General features: G+C 41.9%; 1 protein-coding gene across 11 annotated transcripts in view; it reads right to left on the bottom strand.

Moving 5' to 3' along the window:
* SCN8A (sodium voltage-gated channel alpha subunit 8) overlaps positions 1 to 25,701 on the bottom strand; it is an 87,648-nt gene that overhangs the window by 44,906 nt on the left and 17,041 nt on the right. For 6 of the 11 annotated variants that reach the window (XM_058171548.1, XM_058171550.1, XM_058171554.1 and 3 more), the window contains exons 3-10: positions 25,438 to 25,527; positions 22,982 to 23,110; positions 19,882 to 19,973; positions 13,815 to 14,036; positions 12,781 to 12,844; positions 10,455 to 10,596; positions 9,364 to 9,570; positions 565 to 852 (exon numbers count right to left, since the gene is read on the bottom strand). In XM_058171548.1, the coding sequence (XP_058027531.1) occupies positions 565 to 852; positions 9,364 to 9,570; positions 10,455 to 10,596; positions 12,781 to 12,844; positions 13,815 to 14,036; positions 19,882 to 19,973; positions 22,982 to 23,110; positions 25,438 to 25,527 (1,234 nt within the window). Of the gene's footprint in view, positions 1 to 564; positions 853 to 9,363; positions 9,571 to 10,454; positions 10,597 to 12,780; positions 12,845 to 13,814; positions 14,037 to 19,881; positions 19,974 to 20,119; positions 20,212 to 22,981; positions 23,111 to 25,437; positions 25,528 to 25,701 lie in introns of all 11 variants that reach the window. The other 5 variants (XM_058171549.1, XM_058171551.1, XM_058171555.1 and 2 more) reach the window with 1 other exon arrangement.

Raw genomic sequence — 25,701 nt, 5'->3', positions numbered from 1 at the left:
GAATTTTGCCCTATTTTACAGCCTTTCTTGCCACAGTTGTTAAGTGAATCACGGCAGTTGTTAAGTTGGTAAAACAGCTGTTAAGTGAATCTGGCTTCCCCATTGACTGCTTGTCAGAAGGTTGCAAAAGATAATCACATGACCCCCGACCCCCCCAGGATACTGCAACTGTCATCAGTATGAGTCAGTTGCCAAGTGTCTGAATATTGATCACATGACCATGGGGATGCTGCAACGGTCATGTGAAAATGGTCATGAGTCATTTTTTTTTTCAGTACCATTGTAACTTCAAACACTCACTAAATGAACTGTTGTAAGTCGAGGACTACCTGTAGAGGCTGCAAAGCTTAAGCGAAGTGGAGAAGGAACCGAAGTGAGGCCTTCATTGTGTCAAGGATTGCTGCATGCACAGAGTCAAATTAAAACACGGATTATAAAAGGGGAACATGTTGCACTGCTATCTGAAAAGAGGGATAAAGAATCCAGTCCATCCTTCTCTCACCTAGCCTTGGCACAATATAAAGTTCAGATGTGGAAATTTTGCTTAGAGAATGGAGACTTTACCTGGTTCATAATGGAGAGCTTCCGGCCAAGCCTGTTGTCTGGCAAGCGGAAGACCTTCCTCCTCATTCCATCTTCTGATTCTGACTTAAATACTTTCTCAAGATCTCCCTTCTCCTCTCCTTCCGAGAGCTCCTTTTCCTTCCGTTTTTTCCTTCTGTTTCGTCTCTCTTTGGCACTCTTAGAGCTGAGCTTGGAGAACTCAGAAGAGGTGTGGGACATCCTTCCCCCACCATCTTCTTCTACAGCATCTTCAGACACGGTCCCTGCTGAGGTAGCCATGGCTGCAGCCTTCGAAAAAAGAGAAATGTGGAGATGTTAAAACATGAAGTTCTAAAGAACAGGAAAGTGATAGACCAGTGATGGCTAGCCTTTTTGCCATCGTGTGCCAAAAGTGGGGGGAATGCGAGTGGTTGTGGTGTCACACACGCATGTGCTCACACCATAATTCAATGCCCCTCCATGCCCCCTCTGCCCCGCGTGACCCTCCTGCATTCCCCCCGCGACAGCAAAAAGGTTACCAGTGAGCTCAGTAGGCTCGTTTTTCACCCTCCTCAGGCTCCAGAGGCTTTCTTGGAGTCTGGGGAGGGTGGAAACAGCCTCCCTCATCCCCTTGAGGCCCTCCAGAGGCTGGAAACGGCCTGTTTCCTGACTTCCGGTGCGCCCGGAAGGCCCGAAAATCAGCTGGCCAGTGCAAGCATGCACAATGGAGTAACACTCGCGTGCCCACAGATCTGGCTCCGTGTGCCACCTGTGGCACGTGTGCCATAGGTTCGCCATCACAGTGATAGACTAACAAAGGATCAACCAAGGAGTAGATATCCAGAAGAATGTATCTGCTGGTAGATACGTGGTATATTCAGAAGATCAGCAAAAATCATGTCTCTTTCCAGTTTTCTAACTATAGTAATACAACAACCAAATAATGTTCCTATCATCATAAATTATAACGCTGAAATTAAGTGAGATCACCAGGCATGAATTATTGTATGTGTGAAAAGCAATTTCTGTAGAAGCGGGGGGGGGGGATCTTTTCTGTAAGGTAGAAGCCACCTTCCATATTTTTTCTCAGTCTAGCCACAAAAAGGTCTTTTCGGTCAATCTCACGACTGACAAAGCTCACAGTGATTTACCTAATGCAAATAGGCTTTGGGCCTATCTGAATTTGGGAGAAAACACTTTCCAATCTTTAAACCTTGAGTGTGTTCACACATAATGCTAACTTCTATAAAGGACACATCACAGATTATTTACTTGACAGCAATTTTATGTCACCTTCCCTTCTGACTAACTAGTCATGTGATGTGTGGATAACCATTCCTTCACAACAAGAATATAGGAGTATGGTGGCTTGATCAGAGTCAGAGGCTTTTCAGGTGAAGTTTAGATCAGGGGTCACCAACCTTTTGGACCTCAGGGACCACTAAATTCATAATTTTAAACCCCATGGACCACTAATATGATTTAAAAAAAAGATAAATAGTATTTAGTGCAATATACAAAATGCAAATAATTTTTCTGCAGACCACCAAAATTTCCTCATGGACCACCAGTGGTCCACAGACCACCAGTTGGTGACCGCTGGTCTAGATCTTCTATAAACCCTACAGTGTTGGCCCAGTGTAAAGCTGGATGGTTTGTTTCACTGGTGTGAATTAACTAATAATTACACAAAGGTGGGTAGGAACATATTCAAAACTTTATTTCTGTTCTATAGAGCTCACACTTGGGACTAGAGCAATGATGGCAAACCCTTGGGGCTCTGTGTATCAAAAACCCATAACTTGATTTGGCCTGCCTGTCACACAAAAACCCTGAACAAAAGAGGGGGAAAAATCATTTATTTTAAACAATACAGTCCAGTCATGTGTGCTTTGTACTGTATAAAGAAATGTCAAATAATTACAAAAATAAAACATGAGTAGAACAAATTCATTTTTAGAGAGTCTAGAGCCTGCACAAAAGTACACCCCCTTCTTTTAAGAATAACTGTTGTCGGGTATCGATGAACACTGGTATGTCACTCAGAATGTTAAGGTATGTCACCTCTGACACATGTGTCACAGGTTTGCCATCATTGGACTAGAATGACAAAGGAAATGACCCCTGCATGCCCTCATAAAAGGTGTATAAGTGTTGTGACCCAGGTTCCTGGACCCAGACTCCTGGACTCGGATGATTCAGAAAATGAGGGAGAAGACCTGGCAAGCCCTGCTTCTCTTGAGCCCTCTCCCTCCCTGGCACCCACTCAAAGGGAGGGGCCGGCAAGGCCTGATTCTCCCGGGCCTTCTTCTGATTTGGCAACGCCCCAAGAACAGTTTTGGAGGGACGCAAGATTACGAAGGCTTGATCGGCGTGCGCAGCAGCGGAAGAGTTGGGACAAAGCCAAGTCATAATTGTCATGCAGTGACATCTGCAGAGACTATAAATAGGAGGCGGGACTTCCTGGTTTTTTGTCTCGGACAAAGCAATGAATTTGGCGCAAGCTAATTCATGGAGGGAAGAATATATTCGTGAGTAATTCTGGCCTTATCTATAATTTCCTCGTTATCTCCAGAAACTTGGCAGGCCCGTGGGTAGACGTGGCCAGGACATGTATCTATGTAAATAAAAGGAAAAAAGGAAGGCCTCTGACGGACTCTTTGCTGGGAGTATTGGGGGAAGGGAAACAGAACATTTTGTCCAAGACCTGACTAAAACATCTTCCACCAAAGATGGATCAGCAGCAGGTACAGCAGCAGTTAGAGCAGCTACGCGGCTAATCAACAGCTCCAGCAGCAAGTGGCTCACTTGGCAGGCCAACTTGCTGCCAGGAATGTGCCTGCAGCCCCCATCCTCCCACTCCTCCTCCTCGCCGCAAGTGCCCGATAACCGTGCGGATAAGTTTTCTGGGCAGCCTGAGATGTTCCCGACCTTCTTGGGACAGTGCCAGCTCTACATGGCTATGAGGCCAGAGGATTTCCCAGACGACCGGGCTAAGGTGGCCTTCGTGATTAACCTTCTTCCGGCTCGGCTGCTCGATGGGCCACGCCTCTTGCTCCAGGACAGCCCCTGCTGGCGGACCAACAGCGTTTTGGCAGCACCTCGCACCATGTATGAGGACCCGTTCGAATGCTGACGGCAACCAGGCGCCTTAAGGAACTCCGTCAAGGGATACGCCTGCAGGAGTACATCGCGAATTTCGTCTTTTGTGCCAGGACTCTGACTGGAATGATGCAGCGCCAGGACGTGCCCAGGAGGGACTCTCAGAGGAATTGCAAGACGAGCTGGCCCGCGTGGAGGCGCGCGGACCCTCGACAACTTGGTGCCCTTTGTCTCCGCCTCGATGCCCTTCTGCAATGGCGACCGTCCCGTCGCACCCCGGGACCCTCCGTCGACATCTGCACCCCACTTCCTGCACCACCAGCACCCAGGGTCGCCCCACGCTTTGTAACCGCTGCGGAAGAGCCCATGGAGTTGGGAGCGGCCAGACCTCGCCTAACAGCCCAGGAGCGGAACCGAGGCGCCAAGGGGATTGTGCCTGTACTGTGGGGAGCCCGCCACCGCCGCTTCTTGCCCCAGAAAGCGGCGGGCACGACGCCGGTCCCGAATCACAGCGTGACCAATCGAACGGAGCAGGCCCGACCTGGGAAACCCTAGGTCGGGCACGTACTAAGCCCCACTGGACGCTATGGAAGTAGACTCTGGGCCCCTCGGCATCTGATTCTGGACACACGGATATGGTTGGGGAACCAGTCGGACGGGCTCCAGGCGCATGCGCTGGTGGACTCAGGGCCACAACAAACTTTATGGACCAGGCCTTTGTGACCCAGTTTGCGGTCCCGTGGTTCCGTGGACCCTCCGATGCGGTAGAGACAATTGATGGACGAGAACTGGTGTCCGCCCCATTAAATTCGCCACCCAGCCTTTGCGCCTGGCTATTGGGGACCATGAGGAGGCGATCCAGTTTTATGTCACGGCGGACCTTCATTTTCCCTTGGTCCTTGGTTGGCCTGGCTTCGGACCCACGATCCTCAGGTGGCCTGGTCGCGAACGCCATCTCTTTCCCGAGTCTGCAGTGCGTCGATCACATCCGCCACACCTGTGCCGCCAGAACGCCCCACCGCTGCCATCACCTTGCCTCCTGAGCTGACGGACTTCGCCGACGTGTTCAGCGAGAAGGAGGCGGACCGACTACCCCCGCATCGGCCCTACGATTGCCCCGTGGACCTTCTGCCCAACGCACCACTGCCTGTGGGACGCCTGTATTCCATGTCGGAGCCCGAGTTGGCCGCCCTCAGGGACTTCCTGGACAAAAACCTGGCCCGAGGGTACATCCGCCTTCAAAGTCCCTCTCGGCCCCGGTCCTCTTTGTGAAGAAGAAGACAGGGACTTGCGCCTATGCTGTGATTACCGCGGCTAAACGCCATTACGGTGCGGAATCGCTACCCCGCCGCTCATCCCGGAGCTACTGGAAAGGTTGCGGAGGCCACGATCTTCACCAAGCTCGATCTCCGGGGGGCCTACAACCTGGTGCGGATACGAGAAGGAGACGAATGGAAGACGGCATTCGGCACCCGATACGGACACTACGAATACACTGTCATGCCATTTGGGTTGACCAATGCTCCCGCCGTTTTTCAGCACTTCATGAACGACGTGTTCCGAGACATGTTGGATCGGTTCGTGGTTATCTACCTCGACGACATCCTGATTTACTCCCGGTCCAGGAAAGCCACCGACACCTCAGTCTGGTTCTGCAACGCTATGGAGCAACAACTCAATGCGGCTGGAGAAATGCGTCTTCTTCCGGACTTCCATAGAATTCCTCGGGCATATCATCTCGCCCGAGGGCATAGCCATGGACCCATGTAAAGTAGAAGCTTTGTGTAGCTGGGAAGCCCCTCGTCGGGTGAAGGATGTTCAGCGCCTACTGGGCTTCGCCAACTACTACCGGACCTTCATCCCGGGCTTCGCCACACTGACAGCTCCACTTACCCAGCTCCTCAGGAAGAAGGTTGCATTCCGGTGGGGTCCCCCGCAGCAAGAAGCATTCACAGCCCTCAAGAAAGCCTTCGTCACAGAACCCGTCCTGAGGCATCCCGACCCGCTCCGGCCTTTTGTGGTGGAAACGGACGCGTCCAATGTGGCTCTGGGAGCGGTGCTGCTACAGGCTCCGACGAATGGTGGCACACTTTTTCCCTGCGCTTACTACTCCCGGAAACTCAACCCTTCCGAGCGCAACTACACTATCTGGGAAAAAGAGTTGCTGGCTATCAAGGCTGCATTCGAGGCTTGGCGACACCATCTGGAGGGGGCCCGACATCAGGTGGAGGTCCGAACGACCATCGGAATCTCGAGCACCTCACCACAGCTCGGAAGTTAAACCAGCGGCAGATCCGTGGTCGTTGTTTTGCCCGGTTCAACTTCCGTGACCTACATTCCCAGCGGTCACAACCGGAGGGCGGATGCCCTGTCCCGCAAGCCAGAGTACCTCTGCGCCAAGGACCCCCTTCCTCCACGGACAGTGCTGCCGGCAGAAGCCTTGGCCGCAGCACGGGAGCCAGTGGACTTGCGGGCCCAGGTGCGAGGCGCAGCGCCAGGACGCCTGGTCGCAGCAAAGGAGAGCGGAGGTGGGCCCCACGTCTCCTTGGACCTTGGAGGAGGACTTACTCAAGTTTCGGGCGATTATATGTGCCCACAGGACCACTCCGAGCCCTCGTCATGACCCAGTGCCACGACAACCCTGCAGCAGGACATTTTGGGTTCTTCAAGACCCTCCACCTGGTGACACGGACCTTTGGTGGCCCCGAGGGCGGCATGATATACATGTTCACGTGACATCCTGCGTACCGTGCCGGCAAGCCAAGACCGCCACGGGGCCCCTCCCCGGCTCCTCCATCCCTTGCCGACACCCGACAGACCCTGGGGGGCGATCTCTATGGATTTCCTGACAGACCTGCCGCCGTCCTCTGGGTTCACCACGGTGCTGGTGGTGATGGACCTGCTCACCAAGATGGCACACTTCATCCCATGCCGCGGACTGCCCACAGCCGCAAAACGCCCGCCTCTTTCTGCAGCACATCTTCCGCCTCCATGGTCTACCGGACAGGGTGGTTTCGGACCGCTGGAGTTCAGTTCACAGCCCGCTTCTGGAAGAGCCTGATGGCGCGTTGGAGGTGCAGGTATGTCTGTCGTCATCGCACCATCCGGAGACCGACGGGGGTACAGAGAAGGTCATCGGTATACTGGAACAGTATCTCCGTTGCTTCATCAACCAGCAACAGGACAACTGGGCCGACTACCTGTCTCTGGCGGAGTTTGCTTTTAACAACTCTCAGCACACCTCTACTCAGATGACCCGTTCTTTGCCAATGTGGGTACCATCCATGCTCTTCCTCTGGCACCACCGGACTCTCCTGTTCCCGAACGCAGACCTTCCTGACGGAATTGCATGCGGTCCAACAGTTGGTACGCCAGCAGCTGAATCGGGCAAAGGAGGACTACAACGGTCCGCTGACCGCTCCCGACGGGCAACGCCCCGCTGGCAGTTGGAGACCGGTGTGGCTCTCCACCAAACACCTCCCGTCCGACCGCCGGTAAAGAAGTTGGACCACCGATTCATCGGCCCGTTCCTGTCGAGGCAGTCATCAACCCGGTAGCTCACCGACTGACCCTGCCACGATCCATGCGGATCCACCCGTTTTCACCGGTCCCTTCTGGTTCCTGAGGCCACACCGAGTCCCCTTCGGTGCCCAACAGCACCCGTCACTGTCGCCGAGGACGGGTCGGAGGAATCTGAAGTCCACAGCGCACGAGACTCTCGCTGGCTAAAGGGTCGCTTCCAATATTTGATCGCGTGGAAGGGATACGGGACTGATTTCTCCTGGGTAGATGCCTCCGGCGTTCATGCCCCTGACCTGGTGCAGGCCTTCCATGAGCAGAACCCAGCCCGACCGCATCCCGATCGTCAGCCCGGGGAAGGGCCCTGCGGTGAGGATAGTGTTGTGACCCAGGTTCCTGGACCCAGACTCCTGGACTCGGATGATTCAGAAAATGAGGAGAAGACCTGGCAAGCCCTGCTTCTCTTGAGCCCTCTCCTCCCTGGCACCCACTCAAAGGGAGGGGCCGGCAAGGCCTGATTCTCCCGGCCTTCTTCTGATTTGGCAACGCCCAAGAACAGTTTTGGAGGGACGCAAGATTACGAAGGCTTGATCGGCGTGCGCAGCAGCGGAAGAGTTGGGACAAAGCCAAGTCATAATTGTCATGCAGTGACATCTGCAGAGACTATAAATAGGAGGCGGGACTTCCTGGTTTTTTGTCTCGGACAAAGCAATGAATTTGGCGCAAGCTAATTCATGGAGGGAAGAATATATTCGTGAGTAATTCTGGCCTTATCTATAATTTCCTCGTTATCTCCAGAAACTTGGCAGGCCCGTGGGTAGACGTGGCCAGGACATGTATCTATGTAAATAAAAGGGAAAAAAAAGGAAGGCCTCTGACGGACTCTTTGCTGGGAGTATTGGGGGAAGGGAAACAGAACAATAAGCCTTACAAATTACATCAGTTGTTTTGATTGGTTGAAGACATTTACCTTACAATGCACCTTAACTTTTGGCAGGCTCTTCTCTGTTTCTGGGCAGATTTCCTAATTTCCTCATGGAAGTGCCTAGTAACTATTCTAATTTTTTTTTCCTTAAGAATTTCCAGCACTTCTTTCGTGTGGTGCCATCAGTAGGATGGAGCTTGTGAAAAGCAAAGCAACAGATATACTACTACAGAAATAGTTTACTTTTGCAGACCATAATTCAGATGGTGGTCAAGACTCTTCGCCTTAATTTCAGTCACAGACTCAGTTTAGGTTCAGGCCATATTCCTAACCAAAGTTTTGCACAGCATGTCATGTGAACGAGATCACTGTGTTTAATCAGATTCCGATTGTGAACTGAATACTCTCCAACTTCCAATTTTGCATTGGTAAGACTAATGCTTCAGCACCAACTTTCTGTATTATTAGGATTAGTAGTAGATAGTCCTCAACTTACAACAGTTTGGTTAGTGACCCTTCGACGTAACAGAGGCGCTGAAAAAAGGGACATGATCATTTTTCACACTTATGACTGCCGCAGCATCCCCATGGTCATGGATCAAAATCCAGATGCTTGGCAACTGTCCCTTATTTTTTTTTTATTTATTTACATTTATATCCCGCCCTTCTTCTCAGGGCGGCTTACATTGTGTAAGGGCAATAGTCTCATTCTATTTGTATATTTACAAAGTCAACTTATTGCCCCCCCAACAATCTGGGTCCTCATTTTACCTACCTTATAAAGGATGGAAGGCTGAGTCAACCTCGGGCCGGGCTTGAATCTGCAGTAATTGCAGGCTGCTGTGTTCTAATAACAGGCTTCTAACAGCCTGAGCTATCACGGCCCTTTGCCGTGCCCCAGGGTCACCTTTTGCCACCTTCTGACAAAGTTAATGGGGAAGCCAGATTCACTGTTACTAACTTAACAGCTGCAGTGATTCACTTAACAACTGTGGCAAGAAAGATTGTAAAATGGGGCAAAACTCATTTAACATATGTCTCACTTAACAACAGAAATTTTGGGCTCAGTTGAGGTCGTAAGTTGAGGACTACCCGTACAGGCAACTTTCCCTATTATTGGGATTAGAGGCAAGAAAGAACAAGTATATTTAAATAATGGGTGGAATTAAATGGTTTAAAATATTTGCATAGGTTTTAGATGGAAACAAAAATTGGGTATTCATAGTTAACACCGTTTGTTTAAACAATGGGGTAGAAGAAAGAAAGAAACAAACCTGAGCTTCCTCCTGTTGCTTTTTCAGTTGTTCCAACATGGCCTTGAATTCGGCTTCCTTCTGCTCTGCCTCTTCCAATGTAGCCTGGTTTTGTTCTTCATAGGCCATAGCCACTACAGCCAAAATCAAGTTCACCAAGTAGAATGACCCAACAAAAATAACGAGGACAAAAAAGATCATGTAGGTTTTTCCTGCTGCTCGCAATGTCTGTAAAGAAAGGAGGGCAACTGTAAGATTTCCTGACTGCACCATCAAGTAAAAGAAGGATTTCTGGTGCACTGCCTCTTCCTCGTTGCATATCTCTAGTATCCCTTGTACTTGGAATTAACTTTTTTGCTTTGTCTACAAGTGACTTCTAAGGTCCTGTTCCTTCTCTGAAGCATTCTGCTGTCCTGCCTCAACAGGAGGCTGGCCACTGTGGCTAGGAGCTTCATTTGTCACCGACTTTTCTGTTGGGAAAAACCATTCGTGATCTCTACCCACCAAAACTGATATTTTTCAGAATGAAACAGCCACGCTGTATATGTTTCTATACCTTTCTCTACCACAGCTGAAGTTTTGCAGCAGCTAATTCAAGTCAAATCATCACATAGGTCTAGTACGAACATTATTTTGTACCTAATAAAAGCAAGTGTCCCCTTCACTAACACTTGGCTGATACCAAATAATGTTTAATGCTACCATTTAATGTTAACATTTCAAGTATTAGAAGTTGCTTCTGTCAAGCATCCATAAGCCTTACATTCTTCAAATTGTAAATGACACATAGGGCAGGCCAGGGCAGGCCAGGGCAAAGCAGAGCCCTTGATTGTGAACCTAGGAGCAAATCCTGCTGGAAAAATGGCACATTTTGTACTCCAAACCTAGAGTACAAGCTTTGGATTTATTTCTATCCAAATCCCAAAACAGAGCCAAGAAAATTCCGAGACATCACCTCCTGCAATAGAGAAAAAAACAGACAGTTCTGGCTCCCACCTTCTTTACATTGTAAATCTAACTATTGCAGGCTCCAGACATTGAGCTCCAGCCATTAAAACATTGCCCATCCCTATTTTAAGGCAAGAAACATGATCATGGATAGACATACTTACTAACTGATACAGGTTTTCCCAAAAGTCCTGAGTCATGAGGCGAAATAAGGCCAGGAAGGCCCAACTAAAAGTATCAAAACTGGTATAGCCATAGTTTGGATTCCTCCCTGCTTTCATACACATGTATCCTTCCGGGCATTGGCTGCAGACAAGATGGAAGGAGATGGTTCAGATTTGGAAGCGTAGAAAATATCCAATTCCAAAGGCAAAGATTGGCCTCAATCATTTTCACAATTCCTCTCTCGACTATTGGCTTTGAGCAAAACCAATTGATATTACCACAGGAGTGAGGCAAAGGCCTGCAGTCAGTATGGCTATTGGGAGTTTTTAATTGACTCAACATTATTAGAATGAGTTCATCTAGGACAGCCTCCCCCATGTTGGTTGTTTTTGATAAGTCCCAAATGTTGGTGTTCAACCCAATTGCAATTAATCAAATAAGAAAAGGTTGTATATCCTATAGGCAAATATGCAAAAGTCATATTGTAGGGAACCACAGAGATGACCTTGGAGAAACTATTCATAGAAGGTTATAGTGACATGTCCAAAATGGAAACAGGGAAAATATTAAGAAGAGACTCAGACTGATTTCCCCTGACTCCCTGGAGTATAAGAGCAAGTGAAGGGTAAACACAACCAGAGTTAGAACATGAAGCCAATTTGGCCTAGTGGTTAAGACACCAGGTTAGAAACTAGGAGACTATGAGTTCTAATCCTGCTTTAGGGATGGAAATAATCTGGGTGACTTGGACCACTCACACTCTCTCACTTCACAGGGTTGTTGTTGTGGGGAAAACAGGAAGAAGAAGGAATAAATTAGGTATACTTGCTGCCTTGAGTTTTTTTTATAAAAATAATAAAGGTGGGATAAAAAAAATCTAAAATAAATTCTGTTTGTTTTAGCCTAACACAAAAAAAAACCTCAATTTCAAAAGGTTGACACGTACAGTATATACTGATTGGTCATGGCAATTTTAATTCCTTCTGTACCAAGCCAATTTGCCATGTCAGAGAAACAAGTAAATACAACTTTAACACAAAAACAAAATAAAAGATCAATTGGACAGTGCTCATCTCTGCATCAATATTTCGCAAATATTCAAGAAAGAGTTAATTTGCAAAGCATCCCATTTAAGAAATGTCTCTTGTCCATAAGCTCACCATCTGAAAGATTGCAACATAAAATGACAGTGTAGTTACCAACAATTATGGTACTCCATTTCTTTTGACTCAAGACAATGAGTAATTAAGTTTGAGTGAGCATCCTATTCAGATATGAGGTCACAAATGAATGTGGGTGAAGAGAACAAGTGTAATTCCAATCCTAATCCTGTACTATAGCAAGGTGCAGTTTATTTATTATTTATTTATTTATTATTTGAATTTTTATACCGCCCTTCTCCCGAAGGATTCAGGGCGGTGTACAGCCAAGATTAAAACAATTAAATATACAAAATTAAAATATCAATTAAAATACATATTCAATAATGGCCAAATTAAAACCGTCAAATTGACCCAGACTAGAATACCCCATATAAAATTACTAAAAATTCAAAATTTGAAAATTTAAAATCAAGCCAGTCCCGCTTGGATAAATAAATAAGTTTTCAATTCACGGTGAAAGGTCCGAAGGTCAGGTAGTTGGCGCAAACTGGGGGGAAGCTCGTTCCAGAGGGTAGGTGCTCCAACAGAGAAGGCCCTACCCCTGGGGGCCGCCAGCCGACATTGCCTGGCGGACGGCACCCTGAGAAGACCCTCTCTGTGAGAGCGTACGAGTCGGTGGGAGGCATAAGGTAACAGGAGGCAGTCCCGTAACAGGAGGCGGTCCAGTTCATGCCTTACAAAGCTAATGGTGACAGACATCAATAGCAATGGCATTTAGATTTATATATCGCTTCATAGTGCTTTACAGCCCTCTCTAAGCGGTTTATGGAGTCAGCGTATTGCTCCCAACAATCTGGGTTCTCATTTTATCGACCTTGGAAGGATGGAAGGATGAGTCAACCTCGAGCCGGCCAGGATCGAACTCCTGGCAGTCAGCAGAATTAGCCTGCAATACTGCATTCTAACCACTACACCACCATGGTTCTCAGATAGTTTATTAATAAGCTTCCCATTAAAAAATAAGAAACAAGGTTAATTTTTCAAATAGTCTAAGGTGTCTCAGATAGATTGCTTTATATGGGTAGACAGATTGCTTTATAAATAAATCCATTTAAGTTTATATCTGGATTAATCTATGTATACTGACTTTTATTTTCCCATTAGTGGAAGAAGATTGGCTGTGGGGAAGAGAAAAGAAAGCTCAATTGAGCTGAAAACTTACCCTGCATCAGAACTATTACCACATAACAATGGATCAAGAAACCCAGGTATTGTGTAAAAATTTGCTGGAGGAGATAAAGAAAAACACGTAAGAATAAGCATATTGAGGAAGAAAACAGACATTTAAACCAAATACACTTTTGATTTAAAGCTTCTTAAACTAGAACATTAGAAAGAATGCCACCTGATGCCTACACTGCTATCTTTTAGCACCTGGCAAAGATCCTTTTTTTCTTGTACATTTTAGAAATTAAACCCTAGAGATTAGATACAGTTTGCAAATTTAAATGGGTGGAATTGGAGAATGAAGGAATGCTATCCTCTGAGAATTGCTTGGAGTTTGCTGTATATTTTATCCTTGATTTTTTCTTAGCTTTTTATTTTCTCATAATTTGCGTAGAAAACATTTGAGTTTTGAATCACACCAGATAAATTTAAAAAGTGGTAGTTTTTCAGACCCTTCAGTGTCAAGAATTATTTTGAGTCTTTGCCATTTATAAAGCAAGTATGATTGGGAAGGGTACATGTTCATGATCACTATGGTTGAATTATCCATTACCAGCCTGTAAATACCAAGCACTATTCTAACAGGAGATTTGTAATTTCATTTTCTAATGCCAGTTATATTGTTTACTGGCATTTACTTTTTAAACCAGTCTCGAAATCCTAACTATAAAGCCATTTCAGCAATTCTTTATAATCAATTATAAAAGCATTATTAGGTTTAAATCTTTTTAAATAAACACGTACACTTTGCCAAACCAAGGGAACAATGACTATAAAAGTAACATTATACCATAGGCAGCATGTTTAAAGGAATTGAGACTAATAGAACATCAAAGGAATTTTATGAAGAAGACAATATGCAAATATAGTTTGTTAAGGAAAAGATAAGCAAGTAGAGGTCAAGATGTCTACTTGCCATTCAAAGTACAGTAATTGTTGGCCTTAATCGAAGTATTCATGGGGGTAGTCCAGTAAATATTACAGTTAATATAGACAGAGAAAATGATGGCAGCAAAAGGTAGCACCTACACATATTGTTGCTGTATTCTTCCCAATCAAATCCCTTGGTGCCATTTTCTAGGTAGGTCTCATTGAGATCGATGGGCCAGATGACACATTTGTTCCTTAGATTCCCCATGAATAGCTGTAGCCCAATTAAAGCAAATACACTGAGGCAAAACACAGTCAAAATCATCACATCAGAGAGTTTCTTCACAGACTGGATCAGGGCTCCCACAATAGTCTTCAGGCCTGGAGATAGGAAACAAACCAGTAATGATATTTATGTGGAAACATAGACCTGAGCACAAAACAGCCTTTTAGGGTGATCAGATTATAAGCGAAGGCAAACAGAATGATTCGTAAGGACTGGCAAGATAAAAAGCAACGATTAAAAATAAAAGAGTGGCATGGAAAAGAAAGCATAAGTTTGTCTAACTTTCAATAAGTGGTGTTGGATATACTTATCAGCTCAACTGAATAATGCACCAAAATTTCCTGACTATTTGGAATGTTGTTTTATTGTCCAAAGAAATCTATATTAATAGGAGGGAGCAGGAAGGAGAGAAGATTGGTAGATTTATTAGAAGCTGCCTACAATTGCTATCAGATAAGAGATTCTCATCTTAATGCAGCTGGTCAGATCAATGGTTAAAAAGGAAGCTAGGAAAGGAAGTTTCCCCCACCAAGATGGATTTCTCTGGATAATAACACAGCATTGCCAGGAGTGAGAACTTTCTTACATAGTACAATACTCAATATACTTCCCCAGCCATTCACAAAAAATTATATGAAAATCACCTTCACTTTCTTTTTTTCTAAGAAATCAGTGTCATGAATGCCGAGCATAGATAGTGTTAATTTGTTTAAACAATGAAAAAAGAAGAGTGAAAGAAGTTAACAGAGCATTCAGAGCATATCTGCCCCCAGTCAATTTTCAGATGTCACAGTCTTACACGTAAGCATATATTCAGAATTCCAAATGAGACAAATTTCATGTCATTTTGTTCAGAGAATTGAGAGACACTGCATAAATGGCTCAGAGAGCAAATCTTGGACAGATAAAAACTGAAAATACTCTGCGTAAGATGCCATCCTTTCACATTTATGTTTCTTAAACTATATACAGAAGTCAAAGTCTCTGCACATAGACAGAAGCTAGCTATATCTAGGAGAGTTTGGCTTTTATATTAACAGCTGTTGGAATTTTTATTAGACCCACTATGAAGAAGGAAAGATTTCAAAAAAAGCCTTTGTTATCTTCTAATCACAGCAAATCAATTAATCAAAAAGACTTCTGAGTCCTCTGATCCTCTTTTGGAAACCAGATCTTAAGGAGTTGAGGGAGGGGTTTGGAAAAGGGTTTTAGAGATTAAAGCATCTACACTACAAAGCTTTAGGCACACATTCTTCTTACCCACTCAACCTTACTGCAGGAAAATAATCCAAGAATGGGCCCAATGTTTTGGTTCTAGGGTTGCCTTAAGAATGTACATCCAAAAAATGATGCCCAAAGGGATGAAACATTTCATTTTAACTGAATGAACAGCATCATCTTGCAGAATGCCAAATTAATTGATGAGAGCTTAAACGGATGTTTTTTTCCAGCATGCTCCCAGCTACTGCTCCTCTTTCTGAAAGTTTATGAAAGATTTGCAAGATATAGGAAAGTATATTGAACATGTCAGAATAAATACATTTCAGTTATAACTCTTCACATGCATGGAATAGCTAAGGTGATAATATAATTTAAATAGGGAAAAGGGGGAGGGAGAAGAAGAAAGCCAGGGCAATTAGTTAGGTATGAGATAGATTATAAGAACCTAATCAATTAACAATCAAAATGCGTTAAAAACTGGGAATTGGTTATATGCATTATCAGCACTTCTACTTCACTGTATTTTTGCAACAATCAATTGCTGTATTGCAATCTTCTGCCCTCCAAATCTGTTGGGTTATAAAAGATAATCCACTATATAGATTACTGTGATTATAGCCAGGTGTCTTCCACAAGTGCATATTGCAAAAATGAAGGATTGTGCCTGGCTTTGAAGTTTCCTGTGCCTTTTAACATGACTACAATATAAGACATGACTAGCAAGATCTCCACCTGTAAACACATTCAGGAGAAATGATGAACCCACAGTAACAACCATATACTAAAGCACTGCTTGGGATACTCCAGAACTGCATATGTAGACTGCTATGTACTTTTTGGATTATTTAGTAATAATTTTAGACACATTTATTTTTAAAAGACTGCACTGATTTTTGCATTTCCATATTTAATAATGGATAATTTACTTGACTAAGTAACTCAGGCATAATACTACTAAATTCACTGCCCAAACTGTACTTTATGTATTTTTAGTTGTGTTTTTTTGCTTTTATATTTGGTGAACATAGGATTTAAAAGCAAATCACCCATCTCGAGGGTTTGTTAAGGTTGTTTGACAATTCCAAGTGTTTCAGGATGCATTTAGATTCTATGTGTATGTTTGTGTATGTTCGTGCACATGCTTGTATCGGTATATATGTATGGGAGAAGAGAAAGTCAGCAATAGCATTTTGGACACAATAGCATCATTTCCCCCCAGCTCATTGTGATGAACTAACCCTAACCCTTCACCAAATCAACCAAAATATTTATACCCAACAGATATATATTATAAGCCATATCTTTTAATTTATTTGTTTTAATTTATTTGGACATTTAATTCATATACACATTTATTTTAATTTATGGACGTTAACATTTATTCTAATTTATAATTTACTATTCATGAATTATGCACAGCAATGAGCCACTAAATGGCCAAATTTATTAATTTCTTACTTTATCTCAAGCATTTTTGGATATGTCTTTATTATTCCCAGTTCTTCATTTCATTTATATCGTGATTAAAAGTCCTCAGTCTATTTTCACAATTTTCCTCAGCTGTAATTGATATTAATATTTCCAGACTGTTGTTTTTAAGAAAATTCCCAAAGCTCTCCACTTTAGAAGGATTTGGGAGGGTGCTGCTCATTCTGATTTATTCTTTTTTAAGCTTGTAATTACCTTTTTGTAAGTGTTCCTTTCATAAGTGACAATGAATGAGTCTTCCAGAGCCCAATGCTGTTTTGACATTATGGATATGTATGCATTCCTTTCATAATTTGAAGGGGGTCAGCAGTTAAAACCAACAGCATCCCCACTATGAAAACAGGTTTTATTGAATTGTTGTAATTTTTAAAATTGCATATTCCTTATTATATCTTGTTTGGGCTACTGTGACAAACCCAAAGTAAATGTAACGGATGCCTCTGAAAAACTGCATCTGCAAGCATATGGACTACTGTCACTTATTGGATACATGTCACTGCTTTGCTATTACAATTTTACTGTCACTACTCAATATCTAGAATTAACTTCCGGACCTCCGAACCTTCCGTCGCGAGCTTAAAACACATCTTTTCATTTGCGCAGGACTGGATTAGATTTTAAATTTATATTGGTTTTAATGGGTTTTATTATTTATATTGTTTTTTAAAAAGTCGGCCATGTAGAATAAGTTTTTTAATTGTTATTTTATTCTGTATTTATATGTATTTTTACTTGCCTGTAAACCGCCCTGAGTCCCTAGGGAGATAGGGCGGTATATAAATGTGATAAATAAATAAATAAATAAATAAATAAATAAATAAATAAATAAATAAATAAGTTTAATGTGTTTTGTGGGGTTACATTTATTGGGAAGGCAATCATTTGTACTCATTGTTTTGCTTTTCTTAAGTTGGCTTTGTTCCAGTAGATGTTCTTGTCCCTGATTTACTGATGCAATTTTAATTATTGTGCTTTTATATGCATCTTTATAATTTAATTATAATATGTCCTTTGCACATATTTACACCATTACCTGCTTTGGGAACTTTATTTTTAGTAGGAAAATTGGAATAGATAATTTTAACAAAATGAATAACAAATAGCCACATGCGATTGTGCTATCATTTGTGAAATGGATCTAAGTACTTGCTAAATTGAACAAATGGTCTTACTATTAAGAACAAATGTGAGCTAAGATGCAGTGGAGCCCATTAAATATTCTGATTAGATATCAGACTAGAAATGTAGAAACTGAGTTTTAGTACCTCCTTCACCACAAATCCAGATGGGTGACTTCAGGCCTGTCACTTGTACAACCAAGAGAGGGACAAGCAATCCACTTATCCCGCTCTTGCATTTTCCTGTCCTGTGGTGAGTTGTCGCATGGCAAGTTGGCTGTGGTGAGTCGGCCCATTTCAGCCCCCAGGAAACAGGCAAGGGAAAACCATTCCCAAAATCTTGCCAAGAAAACTGCAGAGACTTGTCCAGGCAGTCACCAGGAATCAAAAACTGACTTGTGGGCACAATTTTTTAAAAAAAATGTGCCTTCAAATCACAAGTCTTGTAGGGGAGAAGTCTCCCTTGTGCTTCCTTTCTCAGAGATATTTCTTCAGATATCAGATACTAGTTTCTTCAGCTGTGGTAACATTATATTCCCTGTTATCTGCTGCCAAGTTGATCAACTGCATAACGAGGAAAAGTGGGTGGGGTGAAGTAAGCTTAGTATGTTTGCCACTGATTTTGAACCTTGGGCTTGTTGTGCCAAAAATTCAGAAAATACATAACTGGACTCTTCTGGTTTATCACCACTTCCCCTGAGCAAAAGAGAAACAATTCTCTGTCTCCCCCTTATCTAGCCCACCCCCCTTGAACAGCGGCAGTGGCTGCACAGAGGTTGGGCCTGAAGTAGAGGCCCAGCGGCAGTGGCTACACAGAGGTTGGGCCTGAAGTAGAGGCCCGGACCTCAATTTCAGCCCTAGCACTACCACTGCCATCAAAAAGGCCACCTTGTGGTCCCAGGATCTGCCTTGCACCGCTTATCGTCAGGAGATGTTCTCTTGACAGGCCCCTATTCAGGGAAGCTATAGGTCACACAAGGCCTTCATTTTTGAAGTGCTTTTGGAGAAAGTTCTTTCACAATTTCTGCAGCCTTTGAAAACTGCACCAAAGCACACCCCATTCTTGTGATTTTTCAGAGGTTCTGGATGTCCCAAGAGAGCATGGCTCTTGCATGCAACTTCTGGTGGGTCTAGAGACTGCACAAGAGCATGCCCCAATTTCATGCAGTCTCCACAGGCTCCAAAAATTGCATGACAAAAAGGGCCTACTTCTGAGAATTGTTGTCAGGTGTTGGTGAATGCTAGTGTATCACCCAAAACATCATGGTCTGTCACTTTTGACATGTAAGTCATAGCTTTGCCATCATTGAGCCAGGCAACGTTTCAATTATTCTGTTACCCGTCAGATCATTTAAAAAGATGGGCAGGCAGAATAGAATATGTGACTCAATTTTAAGTGACAAGCACAAGGGATATTTACTTATTTGAGCACACATATCATTTCAATCATTTATGATTTTGAACAGCAATATACAGTACAGTCTCTGCATTAGATCTAAGATCTGAAATTAGAAAGCTCATTTGAATTGACAGCCTAGGCATTGTATCACTGCCTTGCTTGAGGATTGTTTCACCCATTAAAGATGATTGCAACCTAAGAAAATGTCCTGCTTATCATGGATAAAGTTGTGACATGATGGGCTTTAATATTTAATGGAAATTTTAATTGGGAAGCCAATTTATGTGCTTATGGAGTAATAAATACTCATGCCAAAGTTTCACAAATAATTATTTTCATTTATTTGCTAATTTATTATTTATTTATTATTTGCTTCTAACCTAATCTAGCACATTGTCATTGCATTTTATTTTTCTTATCTTTGAACTATAATAATAAAAATAATAATAGGAAAGCATAACTGTTAAAGATGAATGCATCCAAGTTACCAAACACTTGAAACTAAAAAGCTGTTCTACTAGCAGCATTACAATCCCTTGATTTGCAGCAGTGCTTTGAGTTGATTGGTTGAGGCTCAATCATACTATATTTTATGCTCATGCAAATCACAAGGCCTATTAGAAATGTGCCACAGCCATTTTTAAAACGTGACAAGGAAGGCAAAGGGAGGCAAAGGAAAATGTAAGACACGGTCATTCTTAGAGCATCTCTCACCTGGAATGACAGAGATAGTTTTCAAAGCTCGGAGAACTCTGAAAGTTCTCAAGGCTGACACATTCCCAAGGTCCACAAACTCTGTGACATATCTGCAATGAGGGAGGTCACACACAAAAGAGACACAATGACAATAACACACACCAAAAGGGGAACGAGGAATAAAACAACAACTACAAACAGCAGTACATCACTCACAGGGATCTGCAACCCAACACCTAACACCAAACTGCCTTACCTGGAATTACAGAAATAGTTTTCAAAGCTCTCAGTACCCTGAAGGTGCGCAGAGCTGAAACATTGCCTAGGTTTACAAACTCTGTTATATACCTGCAGAATTAAACCAGAGTTAATGGCACCATTTGGGTCACCTCCTCAAAAAGAAGAGCGTAATCTTCAGTTGCAGAGAAACAACTTTCAAATGTAAAATGCTTTGAAGTGTTTAAAAATGGAGAGAAGAAACAAAGATGTAAATAAGACAATTGGAAGTGTTTCAGTTATCGCAGGTCAGCTATTTAACAAGGATAATTTGACAAGGACTTCTCTGATATGGGCCCAAATATGAGTGACTGACTATCTTCATCAGTTGTAGGAATGTGGTCGTGGGGAGAAGTAGATAGAAAAACAGGTGATCTAGCATCACAAAAATAATGAGAGAAACTAATCAGGATAATAATAATTAGAACATGATTTTTTATTTTTAAAAACCACCCATTTCCAATGGGCGGTGTGGAAAAAACAAAGTTCTAAATAGATTAGGGTGAGCATAAAGTAATGGAAAATTGCTTCCAACTCTAGAGAAAATTGACGTAAGGTGAGGTAAGAATCAATTATCCAGGGCATGTGGACCCCAAAAGCAGCCATGGTCATCTGTTGTATAAAAAAAAATTGACATAGAATCTAACTATTTTTTTGTGGGATAAAAGAAACGGCATAAAAATGTGTCAGTCTTTCAGTTGACATGAGGTTATTATTGTTTTCGCTTGAAATCATATGGCTGTCCTTTATTTCCTGGAAAAGAACTGTAATGCGATAGATCAGCTCTACTAACACCTACTAACACCTACTAACTACTAACACTGTAAGAACACCTGCTCAGCACACCAGCATATGTGCCATACAGAAACTGAAGTACAGAATCATAGCCTGCAAAGTTTCTGTTTGGTTTTGCTGGCCTCTCGTTATAAAGGGTGGGGGACTTTGGTCACAGGCAAATTCTGAAATATCTTACATGGCCCAGGGATGTCCGCTGCAGACATGGCATTTCTCTGAGTCAGTGTTTTCTCCCTAAAGCGGGAAAATGCCACTGTGGTATTCCATAGGAATTATGATTTACCTTCTCTGTCTGCTTTCCTCCTTTCTCTTTCCTCACCTATGAGAATCACCTCAGCTCCACAGGAAAAAAGGAACAAGACTGCCTCATGTTTGAAAGTCAAAATCACTTAAAACGACTGTGATGGCTAGGTTGGCATTTCCTATCTCAGACTCCACTTCCCCTGACCCAAGAACTGGTAGTAAATTTAAGTGATGCCTGAATTTGAGCATTAGAACAGTTGGCTATACAGGTAGTCCATGTTTACTGACTGCCTCGTTTAGTTCACAGTTACAGCAGTGATGAAAAAGTAACTTTGTGACCAATCCTCCCGTTTATGACCTACTCAGGTCTGCAAAACAAAGGAAAGCCGAAATCAGATTATAAGCACTGTTGTGATTTCATTTAGCAACCATTTCACTTGATAACTGAGTTGCCAGTTGCAATTGTGATTGCTAATCTAGGTTTATTGGTATGTATCTGAGAAAATATTGGTCTTCCAAGGAACATCACAAATTCCTGTACTTGGGCAGGGGCGGGTTTGCCACTGAACCAAGGAGACCCGTTTTTCATTAAACCTATAGTGGATTTTGCTGTAGAAACTAAAATTAAGCTCTCTATCCTTAAACATGATGTAAAGTATTAACTTCAGAAAAACCAAAAATTAGTGGATTTTTTAAAAAAAATATTTCCACTACTGGCTAAATGCTGGGGTTAGCTAACATTAAAAAAAGAGTTTTACTTTTTAAAAAATCCTGAAATTTTGAATTTTCTCCCCAGGAATGCTGTATATATTTCAATTAGAGTTAGTTCACCTAAACCAAAAATTAGCAATCTCATGGTCTGCGTATATTTTCGACTATAACTCCCATACAAACCCAAGCAATGCCTAAGTATTGAAGATTATTGGAGTTGCTGACCAAAATATCTGGACAACATAGATTTTGATTCCTCATTTAGTTAAGAGATACCCATTTACAAAATGAATCAACTAAATTATATTTATACATTATATAACATTTTAGCTATAATTTTTTTCCTTTTTGCTTGCTTGTTATATACTACAAAAGTAAAAAGAAATGCAAAATATAAATAAATAAACAGATAAATAGAAAAACCTGAGGCAAATCCAGGAATCATATACATTTTCCAACTCATCTGAAATATCTAGGTTAAGAAAAATTAAGACTGGTTGCAAAACAGGTTGTCAACTAAAACTACTCCAAAATACATATTGCCATAATAATGTTATGGAGAAGGAAGTTGCTTAGTCCTGCACCCTAATGTCAGAATGTGGTATTTTAGATGTGAAGATCTTCATATCTTAAATGTGAAGTCATATTAGATAACTTACCAGTCATTAGTCCAGAATAATAAAAAAAACCCCAATGATTGGGTTTTTTCTGATTTTCTGGATTACTTCAAAAGTATATAGGGGCCTCTGGTGGCTCAGACTGCTAAAACAGTCTATTATTAACACAGCTGCTTGCAATTACTGCAGGTTATCCCACCAGGCCCAAGGTTGACTCAGCCTTCCATCCTTTATAAGGTAGGTAAAATGAGGACCCAGATTATTGGGGGGCAATAAGTTGACTTTGTATATAATATACAAATGGATGAAGACTATTGCTAACATAGTGTAAGCCGCCCTGAGTCTTCGGAGAAGGGCGGGATATAAATGCAAATAAAAATAAAAAATAAAAAAATAAAAAAAATATATTTTTTCTTTTTACTTATAGTTATTATATGGCTTCTGCTGACAAGAATAACACTAATTGAGGCACTTACGCCATCATGATGACACTGAAGTCTAGCCAGTTCCATGCATCACGAAGAAAAGTGAAACCATCTATGCAGAAGCCTCTTGCAATAATTTTCACAAGGGATTCAAATGTATATATACCAGTGAATGTGTACCTGTTGAAAGTAAAGAATAATGATGAATAGTATTTATAATGAAGGAGGGTGAGATACTGTTTATATTTACATTTCAAAAGCCAAGATTCTGAATATTTATTGACTGTAATTATTTCATAACCCTTTTTTCAGGTTTCTGGATGACACTCCAAAATCTTGTTGACCAAAGTGGATCTGTTAAGGAACATTTTAATGAACAGACGTATGCATGTATGTATCGTGTTTCCCTGAAAGTAAGACCTTGTCTTATATTTTTTTGAACCCTGAAATAAGTGCTTGGCCTTATTGCCATACGCTCAAAAGCCCCATTGGGCTTATTATCAGGGGATGTCTTATTTTGGGGGAAACAGGGTGTGTATATATATATGTGTATATGTGTATATGTGTATATGTGTATATCTGTATATCTGTATATCTGTATATATGTACCCTGTTTCCCCCAAAATAAGATATCCCCTGATAATAAGCCCAATTGGGCTTTTGAGCGCATGGCAATAAGGCCAAGCACTTATTTCAGGGTTCAAAAAAATGTAAGAGGGCGTCTTATTTTTGGGGAAACACGGTATATGTATATAGTTGTGTGTAAATATATCTACTGAAATGGCATTAGTTGGTATTTGTACCAACAATAAACTATATTTTTTGGGAATTCTGACATCTCAGGCATCTAGTTGACAATATTTGTTTGTGCTTACTGGCAACAGAAGTAGATAAAAAAACAAACTGGATTGCTTTATCAGTATCTCTTTTAGCATTATAATGTAACCCAGGATCCTGGTTCCTCCCTTCCCCACCCCAAAAAGTTATAAATCAAGATTAACAACACTGGCAACCCACCCAGCAATGGGCAGCTATATAAATTAGATCAATAAAGACAATAAAATATATTTTTGCTTTAACATTGGGGCTTGTTAAAACAGAAATACATAATATATCCTGCTCATATATAAGCTAAACAAATCACAGATGGAACCATTCAAATTGTTTTTTTAGCTGTTCCACTGTCAGGAAGAATTAAGATAGAGTGATCACACTGCATAAGGAACATGGCTGCTCATTCATAATAAATAGAAATTTAAAAAATGTTTACCTTGTTGATGCATGCAAACATAAGTCATTAATTATTTTGTTTAAACATATCTAGGCTAGCAATTAACAAGGGTAAAGCATGTATATAATACTATTCAATTTATCTTAATCCCCATTTAAAAATCCTTGAAAACAGGCCTTTGAGTTTTTAAAGGATAAAAACAATCCTTTACAGTTTTTCAAAAGTGAGTGCATTCCAATGCATTCCAGAGTTTATGAAAATCAGTGGAGAAGGCACAGCTAGGTAAACATAATCTAGTACAGTGTTGCTCAAATTTGACAGTTTTAAGATGCATGAACTTTAACTCCCAGAATTCCTCAGGCAGTATATTAGCTGGAAAATTCTGAGAAGTCAGAATTTTGTGTCTACACATTTTAAAGTCTACACATCTTAAAGTTGCCAAGGTCGATCTAGAAGTTAGCATTCCAATTAGGTAATCCAGCCCTAAGACATTTAAGATAAGGCCTCAGTTTTAATTTATTATATCTCTTTCAACCAATGAAAGCCTGAAGGTAAGCATTTGGAGAGATTTGTTATTTCCCAATCAGGTGGTAAGAAAAAAAAAAGCATATCAACAACATTCCGGACCAGATTTCCTGGTGATCTTCTCCAGTGGAGAAGTGGAACATCTTTGGAGAGTGGATAAATTGTAGGAACTTCATCTCACTATTCCCCAGCAGACTCCAGCAACAGACTTCAGGCACCATAATTTAAGATTCAAGTAGCAATGCCTATTATTCCCAAATGGTCTACTTGGTGCCACTGTTGTTACTGAAAGCCATTTCTGACCCAAGAAAATAGCCCCTTTATCAGATTCTAGATAAAAATCCATCAGGCCTATTAATGTCATCTCAGCCTATTAATCCTGTGTGAAAGGAGATCTAGTTAATATGCTTGTACAAGAAGTCAAAACCCTCTCAATTATGTTGCCTAACCCAGCAACATTAAAAATTTTCTAAAATTATCCATCTTGGAGAGATTCAATATACACTAAAAAAATAAATAAATTTAATAATTATCTATTTTAAACAGAAGGCATTCTGTCTTTCTTTTGAGAGACATTTATGACAAGAGTGAAAACATGTTCAATTAACTCCCAGCTTGATATTTTAAACCATATTGGGCAGGGAGTTTATATATGGCACACTTTTCCTTCAAAATTGGCAACTATTACTTTAAAGAAATGCTAGATATTATAAACAATCAAAGTGAAACAAACAAAAATATTATTACTTACTCCACCTGTTTCGACCATTCTGGTGGGTTACTAAAAGTCATGAACACACAGTTCGTCAAAATAGTGCACATAATGATCATGCTAAATACTGTAAAACAAAGTCAAGGAAGCACAAAAGATAAGAAATTTCTTATTGACATTAACAAAAGAACATCAAGCTGATGGTATATCTTGTTTAAATTTGGGAACAAAAATCAAACAGTTCCCCCCCACCACCACAGAAATAGTATTAATAAAGTGCAGATTTGAAACTTTCCTGGTAAC

Source organism: Ahaetulla prasina, chromosome 2 (assembly GCF_028640845.1).
Source record: "Ahaetulla prasina isolate Xishuangbanna chromosome 2, ASM2864084v1, whole genome shotgun sequence".
Classification (NCBI taxonomy): domain Eukaryota; kingdom Metazoa; phylum Chordata; class Lepidosauria; order Squamata; family Colubridae; genus Ahaetulla; species Ahaetulla prasina.
This window is presented reverse-complemented; position numbering and strand designations above follow the sequence as displayed.